The 14113-nt window shown below is 39.8% G+C and overlaps 1 protein-coding gene across 2 annotated transcripts in view; it reads left to right on the top strand.

Moving 5' to 3' along the window:
* Positions 1-104: 104 nt before the first annotated feature.
* Positions 105-14113, top strand: part of Atg17 (autophagy-related 17) — a 55456-nt gene continuing 41447 nt past the window's right edge. Inside the window, exons 1-2 of one of the 2 annotated variants that reach the window (XM_033334034.2) lie at positions 105-1927; positions 9209-9417. In XM_033334034.2, coding sequence (XP_033189925.2) covers positions 1860-1927; positions 9209-9417 — 277 coding nt within the window. In that variant the 5' untranslated portion in view covers positions 105-1859. The remainder of the gene's footprint in view (positions 1928-9208; positions 9418-14113) is intronic. The other variant, XM_033334035.2, reaches the window with a different exon arrangement.

The raw sequence follows: 14113 nt of genomic DNA, 5'->3' as shown, positions 1-14113 counted from the left end.
GCGAGTGGAATATCTGCGTAAGCTGAGCACACAGCAATCAGACGTTCTGTCCTCCGTGCTCGACCAGACCTGGACTCGGCAGTAAACAGCTGGCGACGCGATGCGTCAGAGCAAAATGTCGAACGGGACTGCGCCAAGCTAGTTGCCCCCCTACCATCTCTCTCTCTGGCACGGTGCAAGAGCTTCATAAAACTGGTCGTTCTCGGGCAAGCGTTCGGCGCATTCGCGGTGAAAATTCGACAGCGACGTGAAGTACACAAGTGTCAGTAATCAGTACCTGAACAGAGAATACGGGGAATAAAAGCATAAACGAGAAAATCCGTGGCGAAAGTGGAGTTTCTTTGTTTCGTGCTCTGATCTCTGCGCATACGTTCCCGTGCGAGTGGCGCAGCATTGTTTGTGTGGTCGGTACGTCACTCTCGGCGTGTACACGGGCCTATCACGATATAAGACGAGGTCCTAGCGTCCTGCTTGATCTCGCTTCGAGTCTTTTCATCCACGTACAACCATAGAATACGCGTTTGCTCGTATTGTGCCGAGTCTTGAGCTTGGACAGCATTACAGCAAATCAAAGTAAGAATCGCTGGCCCTTCGTGTACGCGCGAGTGCTTTGTTTTGACGAGCAGCTGATCCGGGGCTACTCGTTAATCGCGTCGATTAGTCCTCCATCGCTGCAACGGTGATTCTTTTTCACCGATTTTTAACTTGTTTTTCGTCTACGTACACGAAATTATCGTACGGGTCGTGAACTTGTGTTTAAAGGGATCGTCGGCTCGTACTAACAGTGCTTCGTTACATCACAAAAACCGGAGGACGCGATCGACCGATACTTCGAGGAGCAACAGTACCTACACAACCTATACGAGACATAGTTTTCATCGATGACAGGCGGACGAACGATAAGATCAAGAATTGTTATTATGTGATTATCCTACGGTTGAAAAGTGGTCAAATATTTAAGACTTTTTTACGTGTGTTGGTTAAGCTCCCGGTTTCCAAGGAACTCTACGTTTTCGTTTGTTCTCGTCACCGAACCCCGGTCGGAACGAAATTCATTCAGAACCGTTCTGTAAATAACGATCGTGGGTTGCAAACTGAATAGTACCTAATTCGGTCCGCCTGTCGTTTACTTGCTGCAGCTGGACCATTTTACAGACTGTAACAATAGCTTCCCTTCTGAAGGCTGTGCGGGACTTTTTTCTTAGTTACCGATGATCTCGTAATATATTTCTCTTTACTCTTGCTTTTGTTATATTCCAAGTATTTCAACGAATCTCGCGAAGGAGTGTACTCGAAAGCAGTCGGACCTAGGTATACAGCATCGCTGCTTTCCTTCGAACCAATCTACGTATATACACACACGTTATATTTATACATACATACGCGTCATACACCTATAGCAAGGTATATATCGTCGAGTTTCTCGAGCTTTTTCGGTGTTGCTCGTATTTTCGTCGGTTTGCGCGCCATTCAACGCAACTTAACTTCGATACCGATACCTACCGATCACGACGGAGAATAATAACAAAGAAACAATATACGCGCGAAATAATCGAGAAGGAAATACGGTGAGCTGGTCGAACCCTACTCCGAGTTTGCGTGAATCGACGATGACGAACGGATTGGTGATCGATGCGGCATAAACCCGAGGGGGCCGTACTCGCGAGCGCTGTGAAACGAGGGGTACGGCCCCGATCAAGCTGACTGCAGGAGTCAGCCTGAGGTGACATATCTTCTGTCGGTCGGGCGTCGCGATTATCGGACGCCAAGCACCACCGAATGCCAGTGGAGTTTTTCAGGCGGGCTAGTGGCCGTTTCCCTCTTATCGTCCGACTGGAAGAAGCTTGACCGGCCCGAAAATGCTCTACATATTCCATGTGGACACCGGCACTACTATCACCTTCGACATCAAGTTGGCGTTGCAGACGTAAGTATTCATTTGTCCCTTAATGTTTCCGTTTGTTTAGTCCCTGTTGCTATTTACTTTTGCAATAGGTTAGAATCTTGCGTCATGCGCCTTTCGTGGATCCGATAGATTCCTACCTTATTTGTTTACTAGTCACGTCACGCGTACTTAGAGTACTTGGTTACGTACATGGTTATATGTGCTAGTTCGTCGATGAATTTGTAAAAGAAATTTAATTTGGAGGAGTTTTAATCGATTTGGGTATGCGATTTACTATGCTCTGTAGTACTTAGATAAACGTGCTAATTTATCGATCAATTTATATGTATGTGTTATTCATGCTTGTGGCGCGTGACACTGGAACGCGGTAGAGTATAAGAGGTTCTATTTGAGGAATACGGTCATTGATCTCTAGAAATTCAATTTTAAAGATTTTTAGCCCGTAATGTATCAAGAATCACGATGTATATTTTCTTTGCTACATGTAAATAACTATTAGAAATATATCATCAGCCATTTATCTATGGGATTAACTAGTAATTTTGTTAAATAGGAATTGGAAATAAGATTGTTAATTGTAATTTCTTCAATGTCAACGTTATTATGAAGAAATAACACATTACAAATTAATTCAACAATAAGAGGTCCATTAAAAAGACACGTCCTTTGTGCTTATGCTTGATTTTGCTATTACAGTTTTGTGTGTAACTATCTCTTTGATTCTTAAATTTTAGTCATCTATTATCTTTTAATATCACATTTATTTCGTAAGATAGATTGAGATAAACATTCCACCGTTCCATCATTTATTTCTCTATTGTACTTCATAGTGCTTCATCCACTCGTATTTTCTTCACTTAATCGAACGCAAACCGAATAATTACTCGGTAGATTCGTTTTTCATATAAAAGAATAGCAGCAGTTCTTGCCAGCCGGTTGTTCTTGCCGAACAAAAATGATGAACCATTAAAACTTGCTCCGATAAATCATCAACGAGTTTATTTTTCAAGTTTCGTCGAATATAGGCCAAGCAACGCGGCTACACTGTGCGTTACGCTTATTTAAATTAAAGACTCGGTCAAGATATCGTCGTTATTTTTCACGAAAGGAAATCACCATGATCTGAAACACGTTTTCATGTTTATACAATCGAATCTCAAGGGGAAGATAAAAATCTGTGAGTTTCGAAGGTTTTATCTGATTGAATTTTTCGAATAAAAAAGGTTCTAGCCTTCCCTGTTCTTTTTTCTTTGTATCCATAAATAATCAAATTCACGTTTCTCAATTTCCCTTTCACTTCTCGAATGGTGTCTATTCATATCACTTATGGTATCATAAAGGAACGTTCGATATTATTCTCAGTTTAAACTCTCTCGTTAAACTCTCGGCGATGGTTATCGGATTGAGCCTAGTCCGGCTTGACTTGAATGCTGCGGAAACTCATTTCTTCGCGCGCAAAAGTCTTCTGTATATCCACATCCTTTCGTGGCCGGTTCACATGAGTCGGTTTTTGCAATAAACGGCTGCCTTCTAAACGGATCTGCTTCCTTGACTACCTCCTATATCAAATAAATACACATTGACGCGTTGAAGCGTTCCGTTTTCGCCTCTTCGTCTTCTTCACTTGAAGCCTCTTTCCTTTTATATATTTCCTTCCATCACAAACGTCGTATCGTATTTTTAACAAAGTTTAATTTCCATTTCAACTTTAGTTGCCTATCGAAAGTCGCTACACGCAAATTATATAATGTTCAAGGACATTTCCAGTTAAACTTTGTCAGAATATTTTATTACATTACTGCAGATCTTATTTTAAGATTTTATGACAAAAATGCGAGATATTAACGCAATAATAATGGATTTAAAGTGGTTGTTACGTCATAAAACAAGAATAGCTGAATAATCAATATGTTAATACTATATTTCAAGATGTTTAGCATTTCCGATAATAGATCTATGCACTCAGGAGATAGACTCACATCTTTTTATAGATTAAATTCATTATTCTAGAAGGTTTATTATGATTTTATTTTATCTGAATGAATCAATCAGACTTTCGTATCAATTTATAATAAATATTATTATTTATTTGACGTATCTATTCTTCTTTTCGAAATCAGTTCTAGATCGATATCTTTGCTTCATTAATATATTGCGACATTTATCTAAATAATGTCTACGCGTGAAAAAAAGAATCGAATAAAAAGAAAAAAGCAAATAACGTGAAGAGTCAGCAACAAAAGGTTTCAACACAAGCCTTTTGTTTATCGATGGTCGTCCACGCGATTGTTCGTCGTTTGTCGTTTAGCAACTCGTAGCAAGCGCGAGTATCGCGAACACACCACGCCACGCTATGGAGAAGTGTCAAGGATCCCTCGAAGGTGAACAAATTGCAAAACCGTTTGTCTATCGCGGACAAACGTGGGCACATAGAGGCCGTGCTCGAAAGGCTTTTCTTTGACTTGAGCGAGCAGGAACGTGAGATCTGCGATGCGCGGACAAGTGCAGGTGGCTACGAAAATAGTAATGAAATCGGCGTGTCGAGCGTGGGCGACCATTGGCTCGTGTCACACACGAGTCTGACCCACGGGTAAACTCGGCCAAGTCTTTAATGCGAACGCTTGGTGCATCCCTTGGAACGAATCAGCTTCAAACGCTTCTCGAGGCTCGGTCTACTTTTGCGGTCCACGCTACGACTGTGACTCTTGCGAAACTTCGTTTGGAACATTTGCCAGTCGTTGTTTGCGCTTCGTGTCGTCTACCAGCTTTTCTGAATCTCTAGTGAGCAGTTACGAGAGCTTCTTTTATGAATTTTCGACAGTTATAAATCACTGTGTCGAGAATAAAGTTTGCTTTTCACTGCTATTTAATATTTTGTTTGAGAAGCAAATTGGTCTTTTATTTTGACACGAGAAAGAATTGAAATATACAAATTCGAAGGCTGTAACAAGATCGAGAGCAAATTACAAACCTATTATCTCCTTTCTTTTTTTTTTTTTTTTTGTTATATCGAAATTATTTGTTTTTTTATTGATTTAATATGGAGAATAAGGGTTACAGGAAGTTAGAGCTAGTTGAAATATGGCAGTCACAAAGTGCAAAGGGGGTTAATCCCATTGATTCGATTGGCCGTTCGATCGGGAGAACGGTGAATGTAATGCGTGTTTCAACGTGAATTGCAATGTTCGGTAGTAATGTCGTATCTGTATTTTATTACGAGTTTCCCCGAGAACGTCTCGTAAACATTTGCCAAACGATGCAAAGGATTATCGACGAACGTTATACAGTTGGGTTAGGCCGTAAAGCGTTTCGAGTCGAACCTCACCTTTTTCGATAAAAAAGTAGGATACTATCATAGGCCGTTCTGACCTGTTCGAGTAACGTTACTCGTAATTTTATCAACAGCGATACCGATTCAAGTACATTGTTACGAACGGAATGCGTATGAAATGTAATCTAATATATTATCTAAGTATTTAATTGTTCCTTGTTCGCTTAATTAGTCGCTGTATTTGCTTTTGTAGAAATCTGCTAGATCTGAGTATCAGTTAACGCTCTATACTATCATGTGATTCGGAAGTTATATAACCTACATGTTTGTGGTGTATATGTTACAAGAACTATTTTATAAATTCTCTAAATTTTGAAATTACATTTCAGTTACTACTCCTTACTCTTTTTATCCAAATGAAAAACAGCAACCAATAACATCTGCTTCTTTGTATATATGAAGAAAAATCCAGTTTCAAAGAGTTAAAAATACGAACCAGAGAACAATATAAACAGAGAGGTAGCTCGAAATGTGAGAGTGGAAAGAGATGAAGCGTAAATAGGGAGGTTACAATCGTTGATCGCTTGCTTTTCCTTTACACAAATCCGTCTCGCTGAACATTAACAGGCAAATGAGCAGAACTTTCGTTTCGACTTGATTTAACGCGAGGTTTGTTCCCTAGAACGGAAACAGTGTTAACAGCACGAACATCGAGGAAAAGTTGGTAGCGGAACGAGGTTAACGTGAATTAGGAAAATAAAACTGGTAAGCGTGCGCTCAGGCCTATCACCGATGAGGAACATGCAGTTTTCCAATGCTACACACGGCCTATACAACATCCATTATTCCGATTAAACCGCGTTACGCTTCACGTACCCTCGGATGAGTAAGCTAAGCACATTTTATCTAACCATGGTGAAAAGAAAGTCCGACGAATTCAGGTCTTAAGATGACTATTCAATCCGATCTCTTCCAAGTTTGCACGCGATCCTTTATTTACCTATTGCTTAACGCTAGCGATCGACTTTAGAAATCGAGCAAATCGTTGAATTCATTTAGACGTCTGTATGTTTTGCTTGTAATTATTTGGTTTTCAAACGGAGTAAATAGTAAATACATATCGTGGAATTTAGTACATCGTGAGTCAGGCAGAATCGTGACCCTCTGTCAGCGCTTATACGCGGTCCCATCAACCCTTTCTCGCCCACTTCCGCAACTTGTGCGTTCCCCGAAGCTCTCGAACCACTTTTTCAGATCTCCCTTCGCAATTAGTGCACGCACATATCGACACACACAAATATACGTCTAGATACATATATGTGCCGCACGTGTAGTGATGCGTTATGAAACATTTTAATCGTTTCTGAATATACAGTTACTTCTGAAAGTAGATAGTAACATAGCGATACATCTGACAGCTAAATACGCAAGAATCGAATGAATTCCTTTTTTTTTTAAATATTATTTATTGTACCTAGTACGCTAGTAAGGATAGTAAATAGAATGTAAATACGAAAATCGTCGAATCACGTTCGAAACAATTGGAATTAAAATACCTTCGAATCGCTTTACAATAGAAGTTGAAACATCTATAGCATTCTATGTATGTATATGTAACATACTTTCGTACGACCAACTCATTGTCAGCCTAGCGCTCTTCTAGCGTTACAAAGAAAGGAATAGCTTTAACGAGTCAACGCGCGAAAAGGTGCCCGCCTCGCAAATAAGTACCTCTAATATTTGTGTATAAGATAACGTGGTTGCGGCGGTCAACGACCCCATTTGTCGAGGCAATTAACGTTGTGTGTCGATTCAGCGTGGCGCCTTTGCTCCGTAACTTTTATTCTCGCCCGCGCGTAATTACAAAGTGTACCGCTAAAGCCCCAAAGAGTAAATACGGTGCGACGTAATTGCGATTTATTCCCGGTTTAGACGATGGATCGTTAAACGGTTCGGCAAAAATCCGTCCACCGGAACCATGATAAATATCGCGCGTCTAGGGCCACCGCGATTGCCAGCAATGTGCAAACAAATTTATCAGCCGTGTCTCGTCGACGGATAATCGAGTCTTTTTAATTAGTTTCATTCGCGGTCGCCCAGACGTTTATCGTTCAATTTTCGTGTCGCGATCAACTTTATTTATAGTTAATTTCATCCCCGGTGGGTGAACTGAGGCGTTATGGACAAGGCTGAATTTTTATAAATTTTCTACAAAACATTATAAGTACATTATTTTTTACAAGCATTTTTACATCTTTGCTGCATTTATTCAATCCAGAATCTTCGGATCGTGACAGGTTGTGGAATACGTAGCATTCGATAATTCGACGATTACGAAATTCGACGTAACCTTTGTAATGCCCGCGTGTTTGTGTTATTTGCACGGTTCAAGGTCCGTTTTATCTGGTTTGAAATTGCATCGTTGTCGCGACAGAGGCACGTTGTCGTGGTAGACGGCGCGTATTTTATCAGACTATTCTTGAAAGATTCTCAAGCGACTGACTCGTCTTGAACAACACGCGGTGGCCATAAATTGCGCGTAAAAGGAATTGGAACGGTGGTCGTGAGCACAGGCGAGTCGTCATTAACACCCTTGGCAAGGTTAAATAACGGATAAGGAGAACTCTTTGTCCAAGGCGGGGACGACGTGAGGCGCATCGCGTCATATTAATTATAAAAGCTGGTCTCATGTAATATTTAAATGATACAGAATTTAAATCGAGGGACTCGTGAAATTTTTATCTTCGAACTCATCCTCCGCTATTTACAATTAATGACCACGCGCGAATAATGATAGAGTGGCTTTAATTTCGTTCTTGGTTCCTTTTTTTCTATGTTTGAAAATCTACTGGATATTTTATCGGTTGTCTCGATGAATATTGCCTTGACATAATTGCCACGGTCGTAGCTTGCACTTTTATCCTCTTTAGGCCAATCGGATTACGCACGAGCCTTTCGTCTTGAGCATCGCAAATTAATCGTTTATTCGTCGTTGTTTGCGTTCGAATAAAAACTGATAGCAAAGAGAGTGGTTATCTTTGAGATCGAAAGTAGGGGCTCGATTAACTGTCCATAAGAGCTGGTTTCTTTTTCTTCTTCAATCAAGCTCCTTACTCTAGTCGCTTTCCACGTGAATTACAGAAACGCATCATCCGGCAATTACTACCACGCTGTGTGAACGCCTTGCGAGAACCAGGTCGTGCAAGAGCCGACAGGAGGCTAATAGTGTCTTCCAACGTTTCCTAGACCGAAGGCGTGATCTCGTGCTAGATATCAGTTCGGCTACGCAGAAGTCTTCCAAGTTTCCCCAATTACACTGACTTTTGTTAGCTCTCCTAAGAGTAGCTCGCCTCCCTGATACGGGTACAAGATAATCTTGACCTTAATCACGGCATCGACGACACTGAAGCTATACAACTGCTCCGGTTTATCATAAAACTTATCGTGTACCGAGATCACCTTTTAGATGTTAAATGTTTAAGCATTCTCAGAATTATGCTTGATCATATCGGTATAAACGCATCGTTTAAATATTAAAACGTTTGGATTTCTGTGCTATCGAACTTCTGAGCTTTCGATATTTCCGGAGTTCGATGATTTTTATTAAGAATTTTTAGGTTCTTCCGAATATTGACTTTTTAAAATTTGAACTGTCAGGAAAATTAAATGTTTTAAAACTTTAAAAATTTCCAGAGGGTTGAGACTTCAATTTTCCAAAGATTGAAATTTCACAAGCTTTTAAGATTTCAAAAATTGTATATTTCAAACTTGGAAAAATGAAAATATTCAAAACTTAGATATTTCAAAATTTTTTAATTGAGATCGTCAAATTATTTAATTTTAGCATTTTTAAAATAAGAAATTTCTGCCATTTAAAATTTTAAAATTTGCTCTGCTAGAATTGCTGAATCTCATTTTGCTATGAATTCAGCAATTCTATTTGTTCTTATTTTGCACTTTCCCGAAAGAGGCTATAATTCCTAGGCCTACAATCACCATAATTATTTGACTTTTCTGCTTTTTTTGCGCAGTGTCTCCCAGCTGAAGGAAGCGATCGAGAGAGAATGCGGCGTGGTCTCTGCGCACCAGGTGCTCCTGATGAGTGGAGGCGAAAGCCTGGAACCAAACGCGCGTGTGTGTTCCTACTCGGCCGGAACCGACACGAATCCGATCTATTTGTTCAGCAAGGCCGCTATTGAGAGCCACCATCCACCCACGCCAAGCATAGACTACGGTTCCGGTGAGTGACGAGCTTCTTCACCTGTGAATTTTCTTAACTCACCGCTATCCGCTCAGCTTTTTTCATTTCCTGTCTAACATTGTCCGTCCGTTTGATAAAAACTTACTTTACAAACCAGTTGTAAGATAAAGATTTTTCTTGCCTTTACCTTCATAATTTTATTACCATCACAAAATGATCAGAGACTTTTCAACAAACTATTGTCGCGTTTAATTCGAGAAAAATTCAACTTCTAAGAGTATTTGATACGTAGCTGAAAGTTAATGTTACTCGCGTGACCGAAAAGAAATGTCTCACGAAGAAAACGTGGCAAAAAAGAGAGTGGGCTGGCTTCGTTAAACGAGAATCGTGCCGGAAGGACGCGGCTAATAAATGATCCTTATCGGCGAGCGTTCGCAAGTACAGAGAGAAAAAATGAGTCAGATGATATCAGCGTGAAGATAGCGATACTCGCGCGACACCCAGGCAACCTCGATTCTTTGTACGAGCCAGCCTTGCAGTACCGTATAGAAACACAATGGAGAACGTCAGTAACTCGTTTGACTATTTTTCATCACCTTCGTTGCGCGTTCAAATATCTTCGTGCGATCTAAGATCCAGGTCGCATATGATCTTTCAATTAGATGTCGCTAGATCACTCGGTATCACTTAAGTGCTTCGATTCTTGGTCTCACTATATCTTCTCTATCAACTGTACTTACATGTAAGTACAGTTGTACCTTATGGACGTATTTTGATATATCGCAGCAATGCATTCGACTTGTAGTCGCGTTCTAATCACGACCACGATATGACTACGGTCCGTTGATGGTGAGCGTTTACCGAATGCAGCGGAGCGTGATTGAAACGTGGATGTTGATCAGGGCTACCTCATCTGATGAACGGTAATGTTTAACCGGGATCCGATGGTGTGAAACTTTATCATATCGTTATAATAACGAATAACGATTGAAATAAGTGAAACGAGGACTCAAAAATTTGAAAATAAAATGTTGCGGTCGATACGATGTTGATTCTTAATGGGTTAAAAAAACACAATGAGATTAGTTGAAAGAGAAAATAACTTTCTTAGCAAACTTTCGACGATCTTAAGATATCTTTGGAACAACACTGTTCCGATAGGATACACTTTATAGTCGATACTCAAATCGCTGAAAGGTTGACCACTAAAAGTCTTTCCATGAAAAGTTAGCGGAGAAAGACTCTATCAGAGAGTGGTACAATTCCAAGAGTTGTAGTAAAAGCAGATAGAGGATTACGTGACGTTCGAACGTCGGTTTTGAGAAAATGTATTTTGTGCTATATCCGTTTAATGGGAACTCAGATATAATAGAATCATAGTCTGACCTCGTGATTGACGAAACATACGATCCAGAGGCGTAATAATGAAGCGAATGCACGATACGAGTTTAACGACGTAACGGTACGGAGATTGCACGGTTAGCGCTTACACATCGCTTAGCTGGTGAACGAACGGACGTTGAAACGCGCGTCAACGCGATGCGACGCGTTGAAAACGCGGAACAGAGGCGTCCAGACGCGAGATCCAGCTGGAGAAAAACAACGGTGGTCCGATTCCAAGAACGTCGCGCGTCTAGACGGCCGACTAGTGAGAATATCGACGCGCTCGATTCAGGGGAATAACAACGATGTGCATCGAAGAATCGACGAACTACGTCTTTAAAAAAAACAAGAAATCTTTAAGTTTCCACAAACGTAATAAACCACATTATACAAGTCCAATATACACAATAAATCACGCAAAATTTATGACACGAAATATATTAAACAAAAATGTAGGGATGATAGTCACTGTATGCGAAACTCGAATTGTGTTAATCACAAATTTTTGATCCTCAAATATTCGTAAGTCTTCATAATCGTGATTACAAAGTAAGAATTTTTCTGCTTAATGAAACAATGACCGTAGTTCATTGAAAGAGGAGATAATTTGATATGAGCAAACTTTTGGACATTTTAAGATTAGCCAATAATTGAAGATAAAGAATATTGAATGAAGAAAATGATATTGTGTAGGCGTAAGTTAAAGAATAGCTGGTTAGGAAGGTTATATTTCGTCCATTAACATCTCCGCCTCTTTCAGGCGCTGTGAAATCGATTCTTTCCCAGCGGAGCTTCTTTCCTATTTGTCCGTCTTATACAGCTAGCCTCGGGTTTCATGCGGTAATTCACGTTCCTCGAGGCGCGTACCGGTAATGCGACCGCAAACCACTCGTACCCGTTTCCGATGCACCTCGCATTGACCGTTTCCACTAGTCGCTGATGAAGTAACGATCAAGTTCACTCTTATCGGTCGCACTTTCGATTTTCGCAACGAAACGCATCGGTTATGCGCCTCTCAGCGTCATTCAACTCGTCGATTTTTTCCTTTCCTCCAACGAATGCTTTGACATTCATTCAGTAGTTCTTGAATGCTTCAGGTCGTTATTTAATGAGAATATAATTAATTGATAAGTTGATATGTAAAATAACGTATATAAATAAAACACATTCACTAGAGGCGAAAAATGTGTTTGACTTAATGGATTTTTAACGTTTAGCATCTGTGCACACTTAAAAGGAGAATAAATAGTACATACTTGATTAAATTTAATTATTTTGGAATTATTTCAATTCGTTTATTCGTGTATATTATATCTTTAGTATAGCTGTAATATATTTTATTATAATATAGCGCCACGAGCTAGAATAGATTAAATTATATCGGAGCTACAACTATAACTTTACTCGTCGTACGGGATTTACGTTATTTTCTACAAAAAACTCGACGAGTATTTCATAACAAACTTCTAAAATCTCAATACAGTGCAAAAAACATTCCTGCGATTATAAACCTCCAGCAACTTCAGTCAGAACTGCCTTAAGATTTATTCTTCCATTAATCTCTAAATAGCCAATTTCCAAGTAACTTCTTGAAGCATCTCAAAGAAAACTGGGAGAATCGCTTATCGACGCGATGAAATTAATCTACGTCTGTACGAATATTTATACCAACGATGGACGATTAAACAGCAGCCATGAACAAGCTTATAGCCTTTCTTGCCTAGTCTTGGAGATCGTTTTATCGTATCCGTGGCTGCGTTAACAGGGCCGTAAAGCGTCATGAACCGCGAGGAGACAGACCCCTTTTTCCAGCGGCAATTTAGCGGATCGCCAGAAAGAGGCTACAGCTAATCCCGTAATGTCCCGTTTTTCTCATCGAGTCTTCCCTTTTGCTTCCTGTTCCTGAAGAAGGGAGCCTTGGCTAGCTTACAACGAATATATATGGCTCGTTTGTAGACGCAACAAGACTTTGACCCGTGTCAATGAGCCTCGTGAGCAACTTTGACCTGATTCTTTTATACAACGGATAACGATCTGCCGTTGGCTCTCATTGCAAACGTGCACCGAGCACGGAATTGGTGTCTTCGTGTTGACGAATCGAAACCGAAACTGGGTCGGTGTTCGAGCATCATTTTCTGAGGAAAATTAGTTAATCGTCGTGAAGCTGGAGGCTACTGACAGAAACACGGCCGAAAGAGCAACAGTTAGAGTAGAGAAAGCGAGCAAATGGCAAACTGAGATTCTGCTTTCGTGCTCGGTAGACCCTCGTTTTACATATTGTATATAACGCGCGGTTTTGTGTTATATAAATCCGTGTTATACCGGTTGTAAATTAAGAACGTTTCCCGGTAATTAGGTTTTTTGGTATTTACTCACTTTTTGTTGCAACGTAAATGTTTAAATGATTTCTTGTAATCGTATTTCGTCTCTCTACTCTGTAACCGCAAATGTCAATACATATCACTGACGCATAAGCGGCGGATTGAAAATCATAACGGTGTAAGTTAAGATTTGATGAATTTCTTCCTTATTTAATATTTTACTGCATTGCATCTTATCATTGTCGAGTTGAAGTGAAAGTAAGCGGATAGAGGACCAGTTTTTAACATCCCATTGAACAAACGCGATCGAGTATTACGTCGTTACGTAATATGTATTTTGTCGGTTGCGATAGGAAATTTTGCAATAGCTAATGATTAGGATGCTTACAAGTTGATAGTAAAGTGTCGATTTTTAGTCGAAAGAAGTGGGTCGGCTCGGTATAGTATCTTTTGTGTAGAGCTGGTTACATATATGTACAGTATGTGAATAATGATTACGTTGATTAATATGACATGAAGCAAATATCGAAATGTGTCGGTAGTTTTTTCAATTGCACGTACCAATGCTATTAGTTTGAAGTCTAAACTCCGATGGTTACAAAATTGCAGTACCAGTTGGCCAATTAATTAAATTTCAACGTTGCTAGCTCAAAGATGAAGTTAAATTAATTTGAAAGGATTATTTAGTTTAGAATTTTAAAAGAATCGATTTCTTTTTGTATAATCTATATTCTCAATCTACAATCACTCGCAAGATTTGAGATAAAGATAAGATAAAATTGGGACGGTTTAATGCATAGAACTGTTCGTTAGTTGCGGTGGTGGCTATCCGTTAACAGCTGCACGAATTTTTCAAAAAGGGTGGGAATTAAAGGTATCAACGAAGAGCAGAGTTAGCTCGCTAGTGGTTTTTAAATGTCTTCCTCGAAACGGTGATAGTCGATTCCTAGACAAAATCGATCCATTGAATCACAATAAGAATCCATTCTTAATGTGTCATACTCGAGAATAGATAAAAGTTGGTATGCATT

This window comes from Bombus vancouverensis, chromosome 4 (genome assembly GCF_051014615.1).
Source record: "Bombus vancouverensis nearcticus chromosome 4, iyBomVanc1_principal, whole genome shotgun sequence".
Classification (NCBI taxonomy): Eukaryota; Metazoa; Arthropoda; class Insecta; order Hymenoptera; family Apidae; genus Bombus; species Bombus vancouverensis.
Note: the sequence above shows the minus strand (reverse complement) of the source record. Positions and strands in the feature narration are given on the sequence as shown.